At 52.1% G+C, this 20,434-nt stretch overlaps 1 protein-coding gene across 1 annotated transcript in view; it reads left to right on the top strand.

Annotated features, from left to right (window-relative positions):
• The window catches only part of TBPL1 (TATA-box binding protein like 1), a 280,230-nt gene that overhangs the window by 166,324 nt on the left and 93,472 nt on the right, over positions 1-20,434 (top strand). Inside the window, exons 7-8 of the mRNA XM_086927040.1 lie at positions 9,778-9,881; positions 10,048-10,142. Coding sequence (XP_086783166.1) covers positions 9,778-9,881; positions 10,048-10,142 — 199 coding nt within the window. The remainder of the gene's footprint in view (positions 1-9,777; positions 9,882-10,047; positions 10,143-20,434) is intronic.

Below are 20,434 nucleotides of genomic sequence, written 5' to 3'. Positions count from 1 at the left end.
GGGTGCTTGGTTTCGTGTGAGAGGGTGCCCATGCATGAGCAGGATCCCTCTGCAGCCTTCGGAATCTATTCTCTGGGGCTGTTCTGTGATGCGGCCAGACCATATATGTAGGAGAGTAGGGTCTGCTATCCTATGGTTACCCCAATTTTTTGCTTCACTGGTTTCTGACTTAATGTGGCTGGTGGCCTGCTAATCAGACCCACAGCCTGCTGTTCTCTCTCTAAATTAATGCCAATGCACTCTAGGTGCATTACCAATTGGAACTGGTTCACCTTATAGGCCCCTGTAACAGTGTACCTTAGGTACCCAGGGCATAGGTGTATCCAAGGCCTGCCAGGGGCAGCAGCATGTATTATTATATGTATAATTGCTACTTGTTTCCCTCTGAGGCGGAAGCCGGAGGTCTATTTGTGCTCCCTTGCACCTTCATTAATTCTACATAGGCAAAAACGACTCAGACAACAATTTGTTTTTAAGCTCTGTAAATATTTTAATTGCTTCGTTTTTACCACATTGTCTTTCTGAGACGAGATTACCTCGCCTAGTCTCGAACTGCCCTCCCTTAGCGCCGCTGTAGTCAGGCGCAGGGAAGCTTGGAACTGAATTTGGCCGCCATCTTACTTTGGGAAGGCTGGCCGAGAGCTCTGCGCCCCTCCCGCCCTCCCAGGGTATTTAAATCACGTCTTTCAGCAAACGCTGGTAATTGCTACTTGTTTCCCTCTGAGGCGGAAGCCGGAGGTCTATTTGTGCTCCCTTGCACCTTCATTAATTCTACATAGGCAAAAACGACTCAGACAACAATTTGTTTTTAAGCTCTGTAAATATTTTAATTGCTTCGTTTTTACCACATTGTCTTTCTGAGACGAGATTACCTCGCCTAGTCTCGAACTGCCCTCCCTTAGCGCCGCTGTAGTCAGGCGCAGGGAAGCTTGGAACTGAATTTGGCCGCCATCTTACTTTGGGAAGGCTGGCCGAGAGCTCTACGCCCCTCCCACCCTCCTCACGCCCCGCCCAAAGTATGTATTAAAACAACACCATCGCCCGTCCGCGCAGCGGGCGGGCGCGCCAAAGGCGGGCCCGTCTGCGCCCGTCCGCGCCGGGACCGGGCCCAGGGCCACAACCCCTGCCTCTCGCATCTCTTACTCCCGCAGTGAGCTCATGGAGTTGCGCCCTTCCTACGCTCCGCTATGTACCAAACTCGATGTATCGCTCACACTATCGGCATCATACACACGGTGTTTACACTGTAATTCCCCGTCCATGCTTGTTAACCCCACATTGCATACCAAAACCCGAGCTACTGAGGCTGACACGCATATTTCAATGGCACTTGTTAATGCGCGGTCCCTGAGTAAGCACTGCCAGGATATAGCCGACCTGATTAGTGATTTTAACTTGGATATCCTTTACATTACAGAGACTTGGTCCGACGAGGCATCGGCCCCTGACTATGTTACGGCAGTTCCCCCAGGCTATAGTGCCTATCGGCAGGACAGGCCCATAGGAAAAGGAGGTGGAATAGCCATCATAGCAAGAGACCAATACAAAACCCGTTGTTCGCCTATCCCCATCAAAGCATGCGAAGCCATGCATTTTGATATCAATTTGGCCCCCACGTACAATTTTAAGGGATCACTGATATATAGACCCCCTGGTACTAGATCTGCGTTCCTTGCAAATCTTACCAATATCACCGAATCTATAGCAGCAGAAGAATCTACCACGATATTAGGTGATTTTAATTTTCACTTAGAGCTTCACAGTGATAGGGACACCACAACCCTCGTATCAGATCTTGACTCGATGGGCCTCAAACAGTTGGTCACTACCCCTACCCACCAGGCAGGCCACACGCTGGATGGAATCTTCACAAATGTGGAAGGACTATCCATTACTTCTGTTCTCCCTATGACCTGGACAGACCATTCAGTCATCTTTAGCAAACTGACTATCAAAGGTCCGCAGAGGAATAAAGTGAACCCTGCGACAAAGGGCACTTTTAAAGTTTGGAAGGACATTAACCCCAATGACTTAATGTCGCTTCTCAACACTTCAACCCTGGAACTATCCATCGACCCAACGACTGCCACTAATCAATTCCAAAAATGGTTGGGTGAAGCTTCAACTCAGCTGGCACCCACCAAATCAATTTCTAAAAACAGAAATACGCCCAAAGCCCAGTGGTATACGAAAGAACTAAAAGACCAAAAACAACTCACTAGGAACAAGGAACGACAATGGCGTAGAACCTATGACATTGAAAACAAGGATAATTATAAGAAAGCCCTGGCTACTTATAAATCAATGATAATAACAGCAAAAAAGGATTATTATACTCGCCACATAGAAGCTGCAAAAAACTCTAGCAAAAAGCTTTATGACGTTGCAAAAACCCTAGCGGGAAATGCCCCAGATCTTAACCCACCTCCATCACAAACACTATGTGATGCTTTGTCAGACTTTTTCTTTACTAAAGTCAACGATATTTATCAAGCATTCAGTCTTGACCAGGTCCACAGTAGTGCGTCCACCCCTCTGATCACTTCTTTGACTAATCCGACTAGTACTACTATGACCTCCTTCAATGCCCTCACCACTGATCAAGTTACGAGCATTTTTAATACGATTAAAGCTGGATCAGCTTTGGATCCCTGCCCCACCTCTGTACTAGCCACAGTACCAGACACAGTCATTCCCATCATAACCACCCTTTGTAACATTATTTTGGCATCTGGATCCTACCCTGACTCTCTGAAAAATACACTGATCAAACCTCTGCTTAAAAAACCTGGGCTAGATAAAAGCGAACTGAAGAACTACCGTCCCATTGCAAGTCTCCCTTTCCTAGCGAAGGTCATAGAAAAGGCCATGAACCAGCAGTTATCAGCCTATATAGAGAACAATCATCTGCTGGATGATACCCAGTTCGGCTTCCGCAAATACCACGGCACGGAAACCGCTCTCATCAAAGCAGCCGACGATATAAGAGTCATCCGTGACCAAGGAGGTACTGCTGTATTAGTCCTCCTTGACCTGTCAGCTGCTTTCGACACGGTCGACCACAAGATTTTGGTCGACCGTGTCGAGAGGATGGGCATTCAGCTCACTGCTAGAGATCTTCTGGCCTCCTTTCTGGCCAACAGAACCCAGGCGGTTACACTGGGCCCCTTCCAGTCGGCCGACCTGTCGTTACCGTGTGGGGTCCCACAAGGCTCATCCCTGAGTCCGACACTATTTAATATATACGTGTCGGACCTCGCTAGTGTCATCAAAGCTTACGGGATGGGCCTGACCTCATACGCCGACGACACCCAGTTGGTTCTGGCCATAAAGGGTGATGGACAGAAGATGGCGGAGAGATTCCAAGATGGGATGACTGCTATTAGTGAGTGGATGGCAAGAAATTGCCTGAAACTTAACTCCGAAAAAACGGAGGTGGTTATCTTCGGTAATCTCTCCCCAGCCTGGTCGGCAACTTGGTGGCCAGCGGCCATGGGCACTCCTCCCTGCCCCACGGCCAAAGTTAGAAACTTAGGTGTCACCTTTGACAACCAGCTCAACTTTATGGCCCATGCGAACAAGGTAGCTGCCAACGCTCATTTTAAGCTGCGAATGGTAAGGAAAATCACTCCTTACTTACCAGAATCAGCAGCAAAAACACTAGTGTCCTCGCTAGTGCTGTCTTCGTTAGACTACTGCAATGGTCTGTTGCTCAATGCCCAGAGCAGAGTCATCAAAAAATTACAGACCGTGCAGAACGCCGCCGCCCGCGTACTCTCAAAAAAACCTAGATTTGCACCCATCTCGGACACGCTTAAACAATATCATTGGCTGTCCATTCACAACAGGGTCAAATTCAAATCTCTGTGTACTGTCTTTAAATCACTTCAGGATCTAGGACCCCGATTCCTCAGAAAGCAGCTGATTCCTTACAACCCTCCGAGAATGCTTAGATCTACTTCTCTTAACCAATTAGTGGTTCAACGCAGTCGAACAGCTTCCTGGGGCGATCGCCGCTTTTCAATTGCGGCCTCTAGACTCTGGAACACCCTACCTATTCACATAAGAACCAGCCCCACTCTTCTTCAGTTCAGAAAAAAACTGAAGACATGGCTCTTTAATCAGTAACTTTCATTTCTGCACTTCCTGTCTAGGGTGAGACTTTAATGCAATTTCAGCGCCGAGACGCCTAAGGGTAATTGTACGCGCTCTATAAATGGCATTAAATAAATAAATAAATAAATAAATATTATGCCACCCCTGGCCTGACCTCCATATTTGACACAACTGGCTGATCACTCAGCTGGGGTAAGTTGGTGTAATCACCTCTTACTTAGATATAGTATGCCTATATCTAACGTAAAATGGACGCATATGTTCCTATAAGTCACTCCTATGGTAGGCCTCATCAATCCTGGAGGCAGAGTGTTTGGAAATATGTGAGATGGTGCTCTGGCATGAGCTGAGCCTGTCTGCAGCTTTCGGAACAACGTCCTTTAGCTGTTTCATGATATTGCCATACCATATACTCTTTAGTGCATTATGAACCTCGCGGTTAAATGCTATCTTTGGTTTGGCTTTATCAAAACATGTCGAGTGAGGTGTCATACGACTTGGAATACTACCCCCTCGCCAGTTCTGGCGACGGGGGTAGCATTTCTCCCTTCTAGAGGGAGACGACATGTACCTAATCTGAAACCTGGGTAAAGTTGAACATGAGCCTCAGCATCACACAATGGATGCTGCCACCACAGACACAAGTCTGACCCCCTGCTGCTGGGAGTCCTTCCAGCTTGGGAGGCCTGGCGAAGGGTTTCCTGTCAGGGGAGGTGCTTGCACTACCCCAGACAGGATTTTGTGTAGTGGGTTAGGGGAGGCTGAATAGAATGAGACATGCCTGGGGCACACAAGGTGTCCCTGTGCATATGCCAGTTCAAACCGGAGCTGGGGCTTTCCTGCCCCAGTCCTGGAGCGAAACTGGACAAAGGAAAGAGGGTGTAACCACCCCCCTTCCTGGTCCCACCCAGAGGAGGGACCTAGCAGGTGATCCGGCCCCTAGATTTGGTTTAAGAGTAGGAGCTGTGTCCTGAGACTTCAGATCATCCTGAACTCGACTTGAAAATAAGAAGAATACTGGACTTCGACATTCTGCTGCACAGAAGACTGAAGAGCATCTCCCTTGTGGCCAAGGAGTGACAACCCTGTGAATACAGACACAATCCAACAACTCAACGTCTACTTTGCCGCCGCCTCCCGCCGGAGCCCGAGCCCAGAGCCCGACAAGACCTGGATTCCCAGACATCTCAGAGCCCGATCCACAGTCCCTGAAAAGAAGATACCTATGGAGACACCGAGAGACGTGGGACCGGCCATCTTGGAAGATCCATGAGAAGCTGCCTGTGCAGCACCCGAGGCATCCTCAACGCTGTGCTTTGGGGTTTGAGAAGCCCCACCATCGAGCAGCATCTGCACTGAAAAGCAGCCCTCCAGCATCTCCACGATCTGCGTGGGGCCCTTGTGCATTTTGCCACTCGACGCGTCATCCCGGTCACTGGTCCGTTTGCTAGTGGCCATCTTGGCGATGAAATCTGGAATCTACACCGCTGGTCTGGTTGCTCCAGACTGGCCCTTGCTCCTGTGAAAAGGAGCAGCCCCTCTGACCTTGCTGGTCATAGTAAGAAGCTTGCATCTTTTCCTGCGTGGCTTGCATTAGCCAAGGCCTGTTTGCTCCGATCAAGAAGCAGACACCGCCATCAGCTAGAGCCTTCGTGGGACAGCTCGTGATCGACCCCTGGACATCGCTGACCTCTTCGTGTCCACGTGGCTGCAGAGACAATCTTCAATTCTTCACCTGTTGGCACCCGACATCGCCTGGTTCCCTCCTGGTTCCATGGTAGTCACTGGCTAGTGACTTTGAACATTGTCCCCTCTGCTTTCAGGTCGTCACTTCTTCAGATCCACCCTTGGATCCACCGGAACTCTTCTCGACGGGCCGCCTGCAGCATCATCATCTTCAGGCTCCCTTGAACTGCACGACGAAACCCGACGCACTTTCACACCTATGCACCCGCTTCCTGTGGGTGAGCTAACGCTGGCACTCCGGTGCTCCTGTGTAGAGTAACATCTCTAGTGTCTAGGTTTCAAGTTGTTAGGTTCTGGTCCATCCGGAAGACTCCCTTTGCAGTAACTTTGTAACTTTTACGCACCCATTGAAAGTCTATGGGCCGCCCGCATGTAACTTCTAACACTGCACACGCACTCCGTGGGCCTCCTGGTCACTAACTGTTGTTAGCTTCTTGCAGTTCCAGGGATTCTCAAGGCCCTAGGCCTTCTCCCTTTTAGATACGTGGTTCTTATACCACTATTTTAGTATATGGTTTGAGCGACCACCAGGGCCTATCCATATTGTGCAACTTTTGTATATTTAAACAGTGTTTTGTTTTAACGCATTTGCTTCTGTGCTCATAAAGAGTATAGGGGATACTTGTAGTAAATAAATATATATATATATATATATATTTTCTATATATATCTGTGTGGTGTCCTTTCATTTGGTATTCAAGGAGAGTGTATATGGTAAAACAGCTTGCTTCACATGCCTTACAGAGTTTAGCCTAAGACTACTTTGTCCATGCTACCCCTGGGATAGCTGGTCTATAAGGTTGACTTACAACCAATCATCATAAGGGTTGCTTGGCATGGTACAAGGTGATCACTACAACTAGTGAGCATCATATACCAGGCCAACTTCTCACAATGTACTTTTAAGTTTAAAGAGCCCTGGATCACAAAATGGACACGAGTCTGGCCTCCTGCTGCTGACCGAAACTCCGGCCGGGGAGGCCTGGACAATAGGTTTCCTGTCACAGAGCGGTGTAACCAACTCCCAGACAGGCTTAAGTGTATTGGGGCTGAGTGGGTGTACTCTGAGAGTGCCAGAAAGCCTGCACTGGGGCACATTTGGTGTCCCTGTGCATAGTCCAGTTCAAATCGGTTGCAGGGGCACTGAACCCCTGCTTCGGTGCGAAACTGGACAAAGGAAATGGGTGTAACCACTCCTCTTTCAAGACCCTCCCATTGGTGGGTCCCCAGAGTATGTTCAACCCCTTTTCTTGGCATAAGTAAGGAACCCCTGGCAACAGGACATTAGATTACACCTGGACGAAACTCCTAAACTGAATCCTGGAACTTCGATGCTCTACTAAAGACTAGAGGACGGAAGAATCTCCCTTGGGGTCAAGGAGTGACTCCCCTGCTTAGCAGGCACCAACAAAGCATTTGACGGTCTGCATCTCCGAAGCTCCCGACGGACGCCGAAGTACTTGCAGCTCATAAAGAGGACTTCCAGACTTCTCAGAGGCCGACACGAGTCCCCAGCAAATCGTAGACCCGCATCCCTCACGAGTGATGTGGAACCGGAACCCCTGTACACCATGCACATTTGCTAGTGCATTGACTTTTTGACGTCTCTTGAACTTGTGCTTTGGGTTACTTGTAGCCCGAGCCCCGAGCACCATCAGCACCGAAGATTGTGGGCCTACACTCCACAAGTGTTCCGTGAGCCCGGTTCTTGCATTTCCGCTCGAGGCTCCTTCGTGATCCCTGGTCCTTCGACTGGTGGGTCTCTGTGAAGGCAGCTCTACTTTTGGTTGGGCTTCCCTGGTTGCTCCAGACGTGCCCTGACTCCCCACCGCATGGGGAGTCCCCCAGACCTTGCTTGTCTGCACCTTAGCATTTCTTTAATTCCTGCATGGGTTACTGTTGCCAAGGCTTGTTGGATCCAATCCGGGCACAGACATCGCAGCACTCGACATCCTTCGTGGGACCGCTCGATTCCAGATCCTAGTCGTCGTGGACGCTTCCTGGTCCTCGTGGCTGAGGAGTCAAGCTCCACCTTATTCACCTGAAATCACCCGACATCGGTGGGCATCCGCCTATCATGCTCCCGGTCACTGGCTAGTGACCCAGACTCTGTCTCCTCTGCTGTCAGGTTCTTCTCATCTTCGATCCAGGCTTGGATCACACCGGACTCTTTCCTCTTCGACCGCAGCAGCACTCTGCAGCAGATCGCCATTGGACACGACGGCGATTCCCGACACCAAAAGACACCTATGCACCTGGCTTCCCTGGGTGAGGTAACTCCGGTGCTCCCGTGGGTTTTGGCCCTAGACCCCCTTAAGTCTAAATGGGTTTGCGCAAAGTCGTCCTCTAAGTGTCCTTTATCTTTAAATTTCCGACTGTGACTTTCCCCATTGAAGTCAACAGTGATCCCGTCCCTCGTGGATCCCCTGTGTCACTACCTTGGGTGGTTCCTTGTGGCCCCCGCACTTCTACAGGCGCTAGGCCTTGTGTCTAGTCCAGTCGTGGTTCTTATATCACTTTCTTAATGTATGGTTTGGTACGCCCCTAGGGCTCAACGCATATTGTGCTAATCTACTGTATGCTAATAAGTTTACTGTTTGTACTTTTGTCTCTAGCCTCAAAGAGGCTACCACTAGGATAGCTTTCTAATCATCTCGTCTTTAACCTACCATCAATAAGGGTCATTTGGACTGGTGCAAGGTGCCCACTAGAATAGTGGACAGTATATGCCAGGCCAACTTCTCACAATGTATACTTAACCAAATAAAGAAAATTCTGAATTTTGATTCAGCAGTGGGGCAGGCAGTCCTCCGAAACCTGTTTCTGTGAAGGTGAACCTGCATCCGGCTTTCTTATATTTGATCTGTAGTGTTTACTGTTATGATTCAGGCATATGAATGATTCAATGCTCGAGAAGGAAAGAGTTGCTTATCTGTAACTCCAGTTCTCTAGCAGTGGTTTCTTTCTTATATTCCCATGCAACTCTGCCTCCTCCTCAATCCTAGCCTATTTAATATGCTCTCTAGTCACACTTTGTGCTATAAAATCTGAGCTATGGTGGCTATTAAGAATACGAGTAAGAGAGCTTGACAAGCCCACCTCATAGGCTGAAGTTCGGATTGTTTCACATTAGGTGTATGTGCTACTAAACAAACACTATTGTTAAGGCCTATTACCAGCGATTCCCAGCCTGATGTCAGGAAATGAATCACGCATATAAATACGTGAAACATACTAAGGCAGCAGAACTAGAGTTTCAGGTAAGTAAATATTTTAGGGTTTGTTTGGATCTATATTTGAGAGTCACCGTATGTCAAGGATGACTTCCAGAAGACGAGGGATGCAACGTTAGGCTGGAGAAGACCATTGGAAGCTAAGTAACGGCACTGATGTTCCAGGGTGAGACTGCTTTTTGCCACCCAGCCTCATATAGAAGAACCACCACATACACTCAAAGATGTGTAGATTAATTTATGCAGATACTGGCGGACACCTAAAGAGACTTTCTCTTCTGTGATACTTGGCATGTCATGTGCTACATCATTTGTACTGAAGCCAGCAATACAACCTTTCACCTCCTCTGATTAATGAGTGCCAGATGGGATTTCTGGAGGGGTCCTGACCTTGTGTCCAAAACTGACAAGCCTCACCCTGTAAAAGTCTTTTGCAGCTCATTAATTAGACACAAGTGCAATATAAATGTGCGTTATAATTAATGCTGGTTACGGCATAGCTTCTGCATTCACAATAAATATTGCCAAATAATTATTAAGCTATATTTGGAAACAAAGGTAAAGTTGTGTTTCATCTTGTTTGCCAGTAAAGTTTGTTCAATTTGTGTCAACTGTATATTTTCAGCTTGTATTTGTTTCCCCCACTAAGAATGTAATATATATTTGCTTCTGTTTTTCCAAGGTGAGATTCACAGATTTCAAAATTGTTAATGTGTTGGCAGTTTGTACAATGCCCTTTGAGATCAGACTACCGGAATTCACAAAAAAGAATAGACCACACGTCAGGTATTTATTTTGAAGACCAATTTGAGTGTTACTGTTTTTTTATATATATATATATATATATATATATATATATATATATATATATATATATATATATTATTTATATATAGTACAAGCCAGTGTCCATTGTTCTATTTACTTGCATTTTTCTGCAATCTTATTTTAGTTATGAGCCAGAACTTCATCCTGCAGCGTGCTACAGAATAAAGACCCTAAGAGCAACAATACAGATTTTCTCCACCGGAAGTATAACTGTGACAGGTACTAATCCTAGCCAGTGCAAGTTAGTCATCTTTTCAAAGACTGGTTTTATTTAAAGAAATTTTATTTGTGTTTTGAGTAGGACCACAAAGTTGAATCTTTGAGAATAGTCTCCTTGTTCTTTGGTCTAAGCTATGGATGGCCATCTGGAATTATGCACTCACATCAGGCGATGGGACTGATATCAGTAGATAGTCACAAGGTTATTAATTTTACTCCTGCTAGGATCTTCCATGCTTTCCTTCACCATCACACCTGTCCTCAGAATGAATCATAATGGAACTTTTTCAAGACAACCTGAATGTTTTCCTGCGTTTTTGTGAAAGTTTATTCAATATCTGATCCTGTCGGAATATCTCTGTAATGAAATATGCTCTGACACAACTCATATCCTCTTCAACGTTTTGTTGCACTAGCTCACCTTTTTTTCAGTTTGCACTAAAGAGTGTGTGTGAACTGCTTAACATTCACATTCACAGTTGTGATCTGTGACATAATGAAGACTAGACATGAGCAGAGCACCGGGGCAGTTTAGAGCAGCAGCGCTCAACAACCTGACTCTTCTCAACAGGGCCAGTCATAGAACTTTTCATCATTATACTGAGTCATTTTCACCCTTAAGTATATTGGGATAATCAGGTAACGGTATTCGCTGCCTCCGTCAAATGTGCGCAATATATGGATGGAGTATGCATATGGCATAGGTTGCACCCCACTCATTGTAGTAATGTTAGGTGTAAAGCTATTCACACATTCAGGACACCTTTTTAGGTCGAGCAGACCTAACCCTCAATGCGTGAGCATTGATGGTGTCTGCTTCAGACCTAATGTTACCCGTATTTGGGAATGTGGACAGCAGCCAGACGCGCGCCTGTTCATTGTCAGATTTCACCTCGGGAGCGCACTGCTTGCTGTGTGTGCAGTGTCAGTTTCGCTTTTCATTAGTTTCGTTTTCCCGAGGCTGGCTTTGAATGAACACGCTTGCTGTGACCATTATCTGTAAATCTGGCTTGTGAATAACATGCTCGCTGTTAGCATTATTTCCAAAGCAGGCTTTAAATTATTATTTGCAAGCTGCCTCGTAAGTAATGAACATGCTCATTATTTATGAAGCTGGCTTTTCATTATTTTTTTGGCGCCATGGTTTTCTGCTGAGCACTATGCACGTAATATTATGTTTTTAAACGCTCCTATCTCTTTAAAAACACATAGCCCTGCACTCACAGCGCCCCGTAGCGCCCTGCACTCTACAGCGCCCGCACTTTACAGCGCCCCGCACTCGACAGCGCCCGCAGCGCCCTGCACTCTACAGTGCAACGCACTCTACAGCGCCACGCACTCTACAGCACCACACACTCTACAGCGCACCGCACTCTACAGCGCACCGCGCTCTACAGCGCACCGCACTCTACAGTGCCCCGCACTCTACAGTGCCCCGCACTCTACAGTGCCCCGCACTCTACAGTGCCCCGCACTCTACAGTGCCCCGCACTCAACAGCGCGCCGCACTCTACAGCGCCCCGCGCTCTACAGCGCATCGCGCTCTCAGCGCCCCGCACTCTACAGCGCCCCGCAGTGCCCTGCACTCTACAGCGCCCGCGCTCTCAGCACCCCACGCTCGACAGCGCCCCGCAGCGCCCCGCACTCTACAGCGCCCCGCAGTGCCCTGGACTCTACAGCGCCCCGCACTCTACAGCGCACCGCACTCTACAGCGCCGCGCCCTGCACTCTACAGCGCCCCGCACTCTACAGCGCCCGCACTCTACAGCGCACCGCGCTCTACAGCGCACCGCACTCTACAGCGCACCGCAGCGCCCCGCACTCTACAGCGCCCCGCACTCTACAGCGCACCGCACTGTACAGTGCGCTCTACAGCGCCCCACACTCTACACCGCGCTCTACAGCGCACCGCGCTCTACAGCGCACCGCAGTGCCCTGCACTCTACAGCGCCAAGCACTCTACAGCGCACCGCACTGTACAGTGCGCTCTACAGCGCCCCACACTCTACAGCGCAACGCACTCCACAGCGCACCGCGCTCTACAGCGCACCGCACCGCCCCACACTCTACAGCGCCCGCACTCTACAGCGCCCGCACTCTTTAGCGCTCTACCGGGCCCCGCACTCTACAGCGCCCCGCGCTCTACAGAGCACCACGTTCTACAGCGCACCGCGTTTTCAGCGCCCCGCAGCGCCATGCACTCTACAGCGCCCCGCGCTCGACAGCGCCCGCAGCGCCCCGCACTCTACAGCGTCCCGCAGTGCCCTGCACTTTACAGCGCCACGCGCTCTACAGCGCACCGCACTCTACAGCGCACCACAGCGCCCCGCACTCTACAGCGCCCCGCACTCTACAGCGCCCCGCACTCTACAGCGCCCCGCACTTGACAGCGCCCCGCAGCGCCCTGCACTCTACAGCGCCCTGCACTCTACAGCGCCCTGCACTCAACAGAGCACTGCAGCGCCCCGCGCTCTGCAGCGCCCCGCGCTCTGCAGCGCCCCGCGCTCTGCAGCGCCCGCGCTGTACAGCGCACCACGGTCTACAGCGCACCGCGCTCTCAGCGCACCGCGCTCGACAGCGCCCCGCGCTCTCAGCGCACCGCGCTCGACAGCGCCCCACGCTCTCAGCGCACCGCGCTCGACAGCGCCCCGCGCTCTCAGCGCACCGCGCTCGACAACGCCCCGCGCTCTCAGCGCACCGCGCTCGACAGCGCCCCGCACTCTACAGCGCCCCGCACTCTACAGCGCCCCGCACTCTATAGCGCCCCGCACTCTATAGCGCCCCGCACTCTACAGCGCCCCGCAGTGCCCTGCACTCTACAGCGCCCCGCGCTCGACAGTGCCCCGCAGCGCCCCGCACTCTACAGCACCCAGCAGTGCCCTGCACTCTACAGCGCCCCGCAGCGCACTCTACAGCGCCCCGCACTCTACAGCGCCCCGCAGCGCCCCGCACTCTACAGCGCCCCGCACTCTACAGCGCCCCACACTCTACAGCGCCCCGCACTCTACAGCGCACCGCAGCGCCCCATACTCTACAGCGCCCGCACTCTACAGCGCCCGCACTCTACAGCGCCCGCACTCTACAGCGCACCGCACTCTACAGCGCACCGCAGCGCCCTGCGCTCTACAGCACCCCACACTCTACAGCACTCTACAGCGCCCCGCACTCTACAGCGCCCCGCACTCTACAGCGCCCCGCACTCTACAGCGCCCCGCACTCTACAGCGCCCCGCACTCTACAGCGCCCCGCACTCTACAGCGCACCGCAGCGCCCCATACTCTACAGTGCCCGCACTCTACAGCGCCCCGCACTCTACAGCGCACCGCACTCTTTAGCGCTCTACCGGGCCCCGCACTCTACAGCGCCCCGCGCTCTACAGAGCACCACGTTCTACAGCGCACCGCGTTTTCAGCGCCCCGCAGCGCCATGCACTCTACAGCGCCCCGCGCTCGACAGCGCCCCGCACTCTACAGCGTCCCGCAGTGCCCTGCACTTTACAGCGCCACGCGCTCTACAGCGCACCGCGCTCTACAGCGCCCCGCACTCTACAGCGCACCACAGCGCCCCGCACTCTACAGCGCCCCGCACTCTACAGCGCCCCGCACTCTACAGCGCCCCGCACTCTACAGCGCCCCGCACTCTACAGCGCCCCGCACTCGACAGCGCCCCGCAGCGCCCTGCACTCTACAGCGCCCTGCACTCAACAGAGCACCGCAGTGCCCCGCGCTCTGCAGCGCCCCGCGCTCTGCAGCGCCCCGCGCTCTACAGCGCCCGCGCTGTACAGCGCACCACGGTCTACAGCGCACCGCGCTCTCAGCGCACTGCGCTCGACAGCGCCCCGCGCTCTCAGCGCACCGCGCTCGACAGCGCCCCGCGCTCTCAGCGCACCGCGCTCGACAGCGCCCCACGCTCTCAGCGCACCGCGCTCGACAGCGCCCCGCGCTCTCAGCGCCCCGCGCTCGACAACGCCCCGCGCTCTCAGCGCCCCGCACTCTACAGCGCCCCGCACTCTACAGCGCCCCGCACTCTACAGCGCCCCGCAGTGCCCTGCACTCTACAGCGCCCCGCGCTCGACAGTGCCCCGCAGCGCCCCGCACTCTACAGCACTCAGCAGTGCCCTGCACTCTACAGCGCACCGCAGCGCACTCTACAGCGCCCCACACTCTACAGCGCCCCGCACTCTACAGCGCCCCGCACTCTACAGCGCCCCGCACTCTACAGCGCCCCGCACTCTACAGCGCCCCGCACTCTACAGCGCCCCGCACTTCACAGCGCCCCGCACTCTACAGCGCCCCACACTCTACAGCGCCCCGCACTCTACAGCGCACCGCAGCGCCCCATACTCTACAGCGCCCGCACTCTACAGCGCCCGCACTCTACAGCGCACCGCACTCTACAGCGCACCGCAGCGCCCTGCGCTCTACAGCACCCCACACTCTACAGCACTCTACAGCGCCCCGCACTCTACAGCGCCCCGCACTCTACAGCGCCCCGCACTCTACAGCGCCCCGCACTCTACAGCGCCCCGCACTCTACAGCGCACCGCAGCGCCCCATACTCTACAGCGCCCCGCACTCTACAGCGCACCGCACTCTACAGCGCACCGCACTCTACAGCGCACCGCAGCGCCCCGTGCTCTACAGCACCCCACACTCTACAGCGCTCTACAGCGCCCCGCACTCTACAGCGCCCCGCACTCTACAGCGCCCCGCACTCTACAGCGCGCTGCACTCTACACCGCGCTCTACAGCGCACTCTACAGCGCCCCGCACTGTACAGCGCCCCGCACTCTACAGCGCCCCACTTTCTACAGCGCCCCGCTTTCTACAGTGCCCCGCACTCTACAGCGCACCGCAGCGCCCCGCACTCTACAGCGCACCGCAGCGCCCCGCACTCTACAGCTCCCCACAGTGCCCTGCACTCTACAGCTCCCCACAGCGCCCGCACTCTGCAGCGCCCCGCACTGCCCCACACTCTGCAGCGCCCCGCACTCTGCAGCGCCCCGCACTCTGCAGCGCCCCGCACTCTGCAGCGCCCCGCACTCTGCAGCGCCCCGCACTCTGCAGCGCCCCGCACTCTGCAGCGCCCCGCACTCTGCAGCGCCCCGCACTCTGCAGCGCCCCGCACTCTGCAGCGCCCCGCACTCTGCAGCGCCCCGCACTCTGCAGCGCCCCGCACTCTGCAGCGCCCCGCACTCTGCAGCGCCCCGCACTCTGCAGCGCCCCGCACTTCGCAGCGCTCTGTACTTAATAGTGCCCAGCACTCGCCACACAGCACTCTGCACTCTATAGCACACAACTCTACAGTACACAGCACACTGCACTCTATAGCACACAACTCTACAGTACACAGCACACTGCACTCTATAGCACACAACTCTACAGTACACAGCACACTGCACTCTATAGCACACAACTCTACAGTACACAGCACACTGCACTCTATAGCACACAACTCTACAGTACACAGCACACTGCACTCTATAGCACACAACTCTACAGTACACAGCACACTGCACTCTCCAGCGCCTCGCACTCTCCAGCGCCTCGCACCCTACAGCGCCTCGCACCCTACAGCGCCCCGCACCCTACAGCGCACCACACCCTACAGCACACCACACCCTACAGCGCACCGCACCCTACAGCGCCCCGCACTTTACAGCTGCACATGGGTGCAAATTATCGATTTTTGGGAATTCACATGCATTTTCCCTGGAACGTCTGGACAACTGTTGCAGGGTTCCAGGCGTACTCCTGGAATTCTTTTGAGTATTTCGATTTAGTGGCCATGTCTAGACATGTCCACATGTGTAATTGCGCACTGACAGCTCCCTCCTCATGTGTTCAATACCTGCAGGCTGGTCAGAGTGCGACGCCTCGGAGGCCGCACAGCATGACGCACTTCCAGGGCAGCTGAGCTCCTCCCTCTCACCAGCAGGACCTGGGCAACCTTCCAGTCCTACTGCACTCAGTCCACCCTCAGGGCACTGCACACCCAAGTCTGGGCCCCCTCAGGATCAGCAACGCCCCCTTTTCTTTAGGGGTCCTGAATGGCAGGGTGATGCATGCACGTTATTTACCATAAAGGATGAAGAGGGATTCGAGGTAGGTGGCTCGGAGCTCACAGCGCTTAACTTGCGACTGCCAGTGTCCTCTCAGATTTACATTATTTTTTATCAAATGTTTATTCATAAAAGAAAGGTAAACTACTTATATAGTCTATTTACAACCACCAGTGCCAATTGTTAAGTGCAATTTGAAGAATAAAGTTGGGTAACTACCCCAAAATAATAATTTAAAAATACATAATGGGTAATATGTGGAATATGGTCCTAAATTGGCATCATACACTCAGCCTTCGGTCTTGTGGTTAGGTCACCGTCACCCACAGACTTGTAAAACGGAAACCAAAACAGAATCCAACCTCAACATCAAACTAAGGGCCCATGGCCACCGGGCGTCCGGGCCACGCCATCGTCATCAACATATACTCATAATCACCCACAGGCACGCCACACTCAATCAACATATTATTATCAGTCGAATCGAAAAATACATTAAACAGTCGGACTCTCACTCACTCGGGATTACAATCATTACTCGACTCTGTTAGGCAGACTGCTGCGTAGCTTCATTAACTGATCAGGGCAGGGCCGCAGCCTCGCCCTCACTGGTACGTGCTGCTGCGTACCTTTATTTATTTTTAACTGATGATTAGGCCTACCACCAGGCCTTGCCTCACCTGAAGCTGTGCTGCCTGACTGGTTGTAACTTTGGTATAACCACCAACGTCGTTCAGATCGCGCTCACTTCTCACTAGACAGAGGGAGCGAGGGCGGCCGTCCACGATGATGACTCGGTGAGGTGAAGGGCCGTGCAGGTATGCTGGGGCGTGGTGACAAAGCAGTATCTGCGCACGCTGCCTGCTGCTGCGCACAGCCCCAACCCCCGCAGAAGACCGTCACCAAAGCCCTGCCCAACTCAGTGTCCCGCCCACTGGAATGGCAACATTGAGCCGCAGCCTCTGCATTCAACACGTCGTCGAGATAATGAGATTGATCATTATTAGACTGAAATACAAAGTAAGTGAAAAGCGTGTGCTGTGACTTAGTCGTGAAGCAGACAGTACTTAATGAACATAACTCTACAGTAATAACAGCACACCACTTATGACGTAGAACAGCAGTGCTGCACTCACTCTGTGCGCCACGTAATACTATAAAATAAATTAAGGGCACTAAACTCGTGTAGACCCGGCCCTGATAATTAAGTGCCGATGCTAAGCATCAGCAAGCACCGGCACAAATTAAGCACTGCCCGCACTCTACAGCGCCCGCACTCTACAGCGCACATCGCCCCGCAGCGCCCCACGCTCTACAACGCCCCGCAGCGCCCTGCACTCTTCAGCGCGCCCGCAGCGCCCCACGCTCTACAACGCCCCGCACTCTACAGCGTCCCGCAGCGCCCCGCACTCTACAGCGTCCCGCAGCGCCCCGCACTCTACAGCGCCCCGCAGCACCCCGCACTCTACAGCGCCCCGCAGCGCCCTGCACTCTACAGCGCCCCGAGCTCTACAGCGCCCCAAGCTCTACAGCGCCCGCACTCTACAGCGCCCCGCAGCACCCCGCACTCTACAGCGCCCCATAGCGCCCCGCACTCTACAGCGCCCCGCAGCGCCCAGCACTCTACAGCGCCCCGCACTCTACAGCTCCCCGCAGCGCCCCGCACTCTACGGCGCCCCGCACTCTACAGCGCCCGCAGCGCCCCACACTCTACAGCGCCCGCAGCACCCCGCACTCTACAGCGCCCCGCAGCTCCCCGCACTCTACAGCGCCCCGCAGCTCCCCGCACTCTACAGCGCCCCGCACTCTACAGCGCCCCGCACTCTACAGCGCCCCGCACTCTACAGCGCCCCGCACTCTACAGCGCCCCGCACTCTACAGCGCCCCGCAGCGCCCCGCACTCTACAGCGCCCGCACTCTACAACGCCCCGTAGCGCCCCGCAGTGCCCCGCACTCTACAGCGCCCCGCACTCTACAGCGCCCCGGCAGAATCAGATTTACTCACGCGCTTCCACAGTTCGTTAGGTTGTTGCAGTTTGTAAGTTTCAGTTTCGTTCTTACTTGTTCAGGGGCAGCTGGCTTTTTAAAGATTTATAGCGTGTGACTACATATTTGTCAACTCCCCGCACTCTACAGCGCCCCTTGCTCTACAGCGCCCTGCAGCGTCCCGCACTCTACAGCGCCCCGCACTCTACAGCGCCGCGCAGCGCCCTGCACTCTACAGTGCCCTGCGCTCGACAGCGCCCCGCAGCACCGCGCACTCTACAGCGCACCGCACTCTACAGCGCACCACACTCTACAGCGCACCACACTCTACAGCGCACCTACTCTACAGCGCACCGCAGCGCCCTGCACTCTACAGCTCCCTGAACTTTACAACACAAATATGAATAACATTGTTCACTATTACAATACTAACTAACAAACGCAGAAAAAAAACATGACTATAAATATGTTTGACAGCATTGCTAGCTATTCAACAAGTAGCAACTTCCAAATAATCATCAAACATAAACATATAGACTATAACAAAGAATTTATGCAAAAGATTGTTATATACAATGCCAAAAACTCAAACTTTAATGCTGCGAGACCTATTGCATTGTAAATGCTTGTTTATATTGCAATTGTTGCTTTCAAGTTACATATAAAAAAAGAGCATGTACTTGAATTGAATTTGGGAAATTTGTACTTGTCTTGCGTACGCATGAACCTCTTCACTCAAAAATGCAGGTGAGGGCAGACATTTAAGAGGGTAATCCCAAGAGAATGGAGAATTAATATTCTTTAGGAAGGTGATATTGTGTGGTGTAGGTGATCCCAGTCGCCATAAGCCTGAGGTCACCGGGCTATGTCACAAAAAGTCTGCAGCTGTCATGGAATATCATTATCTGGAGTAGTTTTGAAAGCTTGTCTTAATTAAAAAAAAAAAAAAGTCCAATGTTTGCTACAAATGTAGGAGTACCCAATAGAAATGATTTGCAAAACCTTCACCTTTGTGAATTGGGTGCTTGGTGTGGTAAAATGTTAAGTTCTCTTCCTATTTACAGAAGTCGATTTCAATTTCCAAAGCTTTATTCGATCATTAAAAAAAACAATCATAAAAGCACATAAAATACATCACAACATTACAAATCGTTTACAATATAAAATATTTGCAATCATTAGCGGAAGGAGACACACGTTAATACGTCAAAAAATCAGGTCTTATCAGTTACTTAATTGGTTATAAGGACCATACTTTTCCTGGCGGACACAGATTTCAGAATAAAAACAGCTGTGAAAAAACACACATCCGGATCGTCAAGTGCAAATAAAAGCCTCCTAGCAGTTTTGGTGGTGGACACAGAATATTTTTTAAAAAGCGGCTTTAGATAGACAATACGGAGGTACAGGTACAATGGACAAATAAGTAAAAAGTGCTCTGTGCTCTGCTTCAAAATTCCATCACATGGGTAGCGAATAGATGGGTGCTTTTTTATCGATGGGAAAGCCACCAAGTTATGTACAATGCCAAGTCTTAACCTGGTAAGGACATACTGGTGGGATTGCTTAGTAACCACCTTCAGATATTTAAAAAAGCCAGAGCTATTCAGATTGTTAGAATAATAAAATTGGTGGGTGGTGAGCTGACTGGTGACATCACCACGCAATTTAGCTATAACCCCCAGATAGGTATTTTTAAGTTCCTTTTTAGAGAGATCAGTAGCACTAGCGGGTTCTGCAGAGACATTCAGATCAAATATGTCTCTGAATGAAGTTATAACATAATTAAGCCATGGGATCAAGTTACAATTATCTAGGTGTAGGCAATCGTTAATAATTCTCCTGGTGAAGCCAGTTTCTTCCTTAGCCCAAATCGATCTCCAGGCCATTGGCGGTCTTAAACCAATAAGGTCCGTCAAGAAGGCCAACCCAACTTCCTGGTGAGCTAACCCAGTGGGGGCAGATGTTGGAAGACAAAGGTCTCTTTAGGAACCTATTTTTTTGCAGCGTGAATCTTTCTGGATTCACTATGCTGTGCATTATTCCGCGATCTGGTGGTTGGGTCCGGATTCGTAGTCTTTTTTTTCTCTTTTTTTTTTTTTTTTTTTTGTGGCCCAGTTGGGCGTCGACGTCCCACCATTTGGTGCACCTTCGTGACGTCGGCACGCTTCCTGCGGAAGCTCCCACCCTTGGGCGCCATCTTCAGATTCTTTTTTCCGCCGTTGGGTCTGGATCGTCGCATGAA

Source organism: Lissotriton vulgaris, chromosome 6 (assembly GCF_964263255.1).
Source record: "Lissotriton vulgaris chromosome 6, aLisVul1.2, whole genome shotgun sequence".
In the NCBI taxonomy this organism is placed as follows: domain Eukaryota; kingdom Metazoa; phylum Chordata; class Amphibia; order Caudata; family Salamandridae; genus Lissotriton; species Lissotriton vulgaris.
The sequence above is the reverse complement of the archived record's forward strand: the minus strand, read 5'-3'. Positions and strand labels throughout refer to the sequence as shown.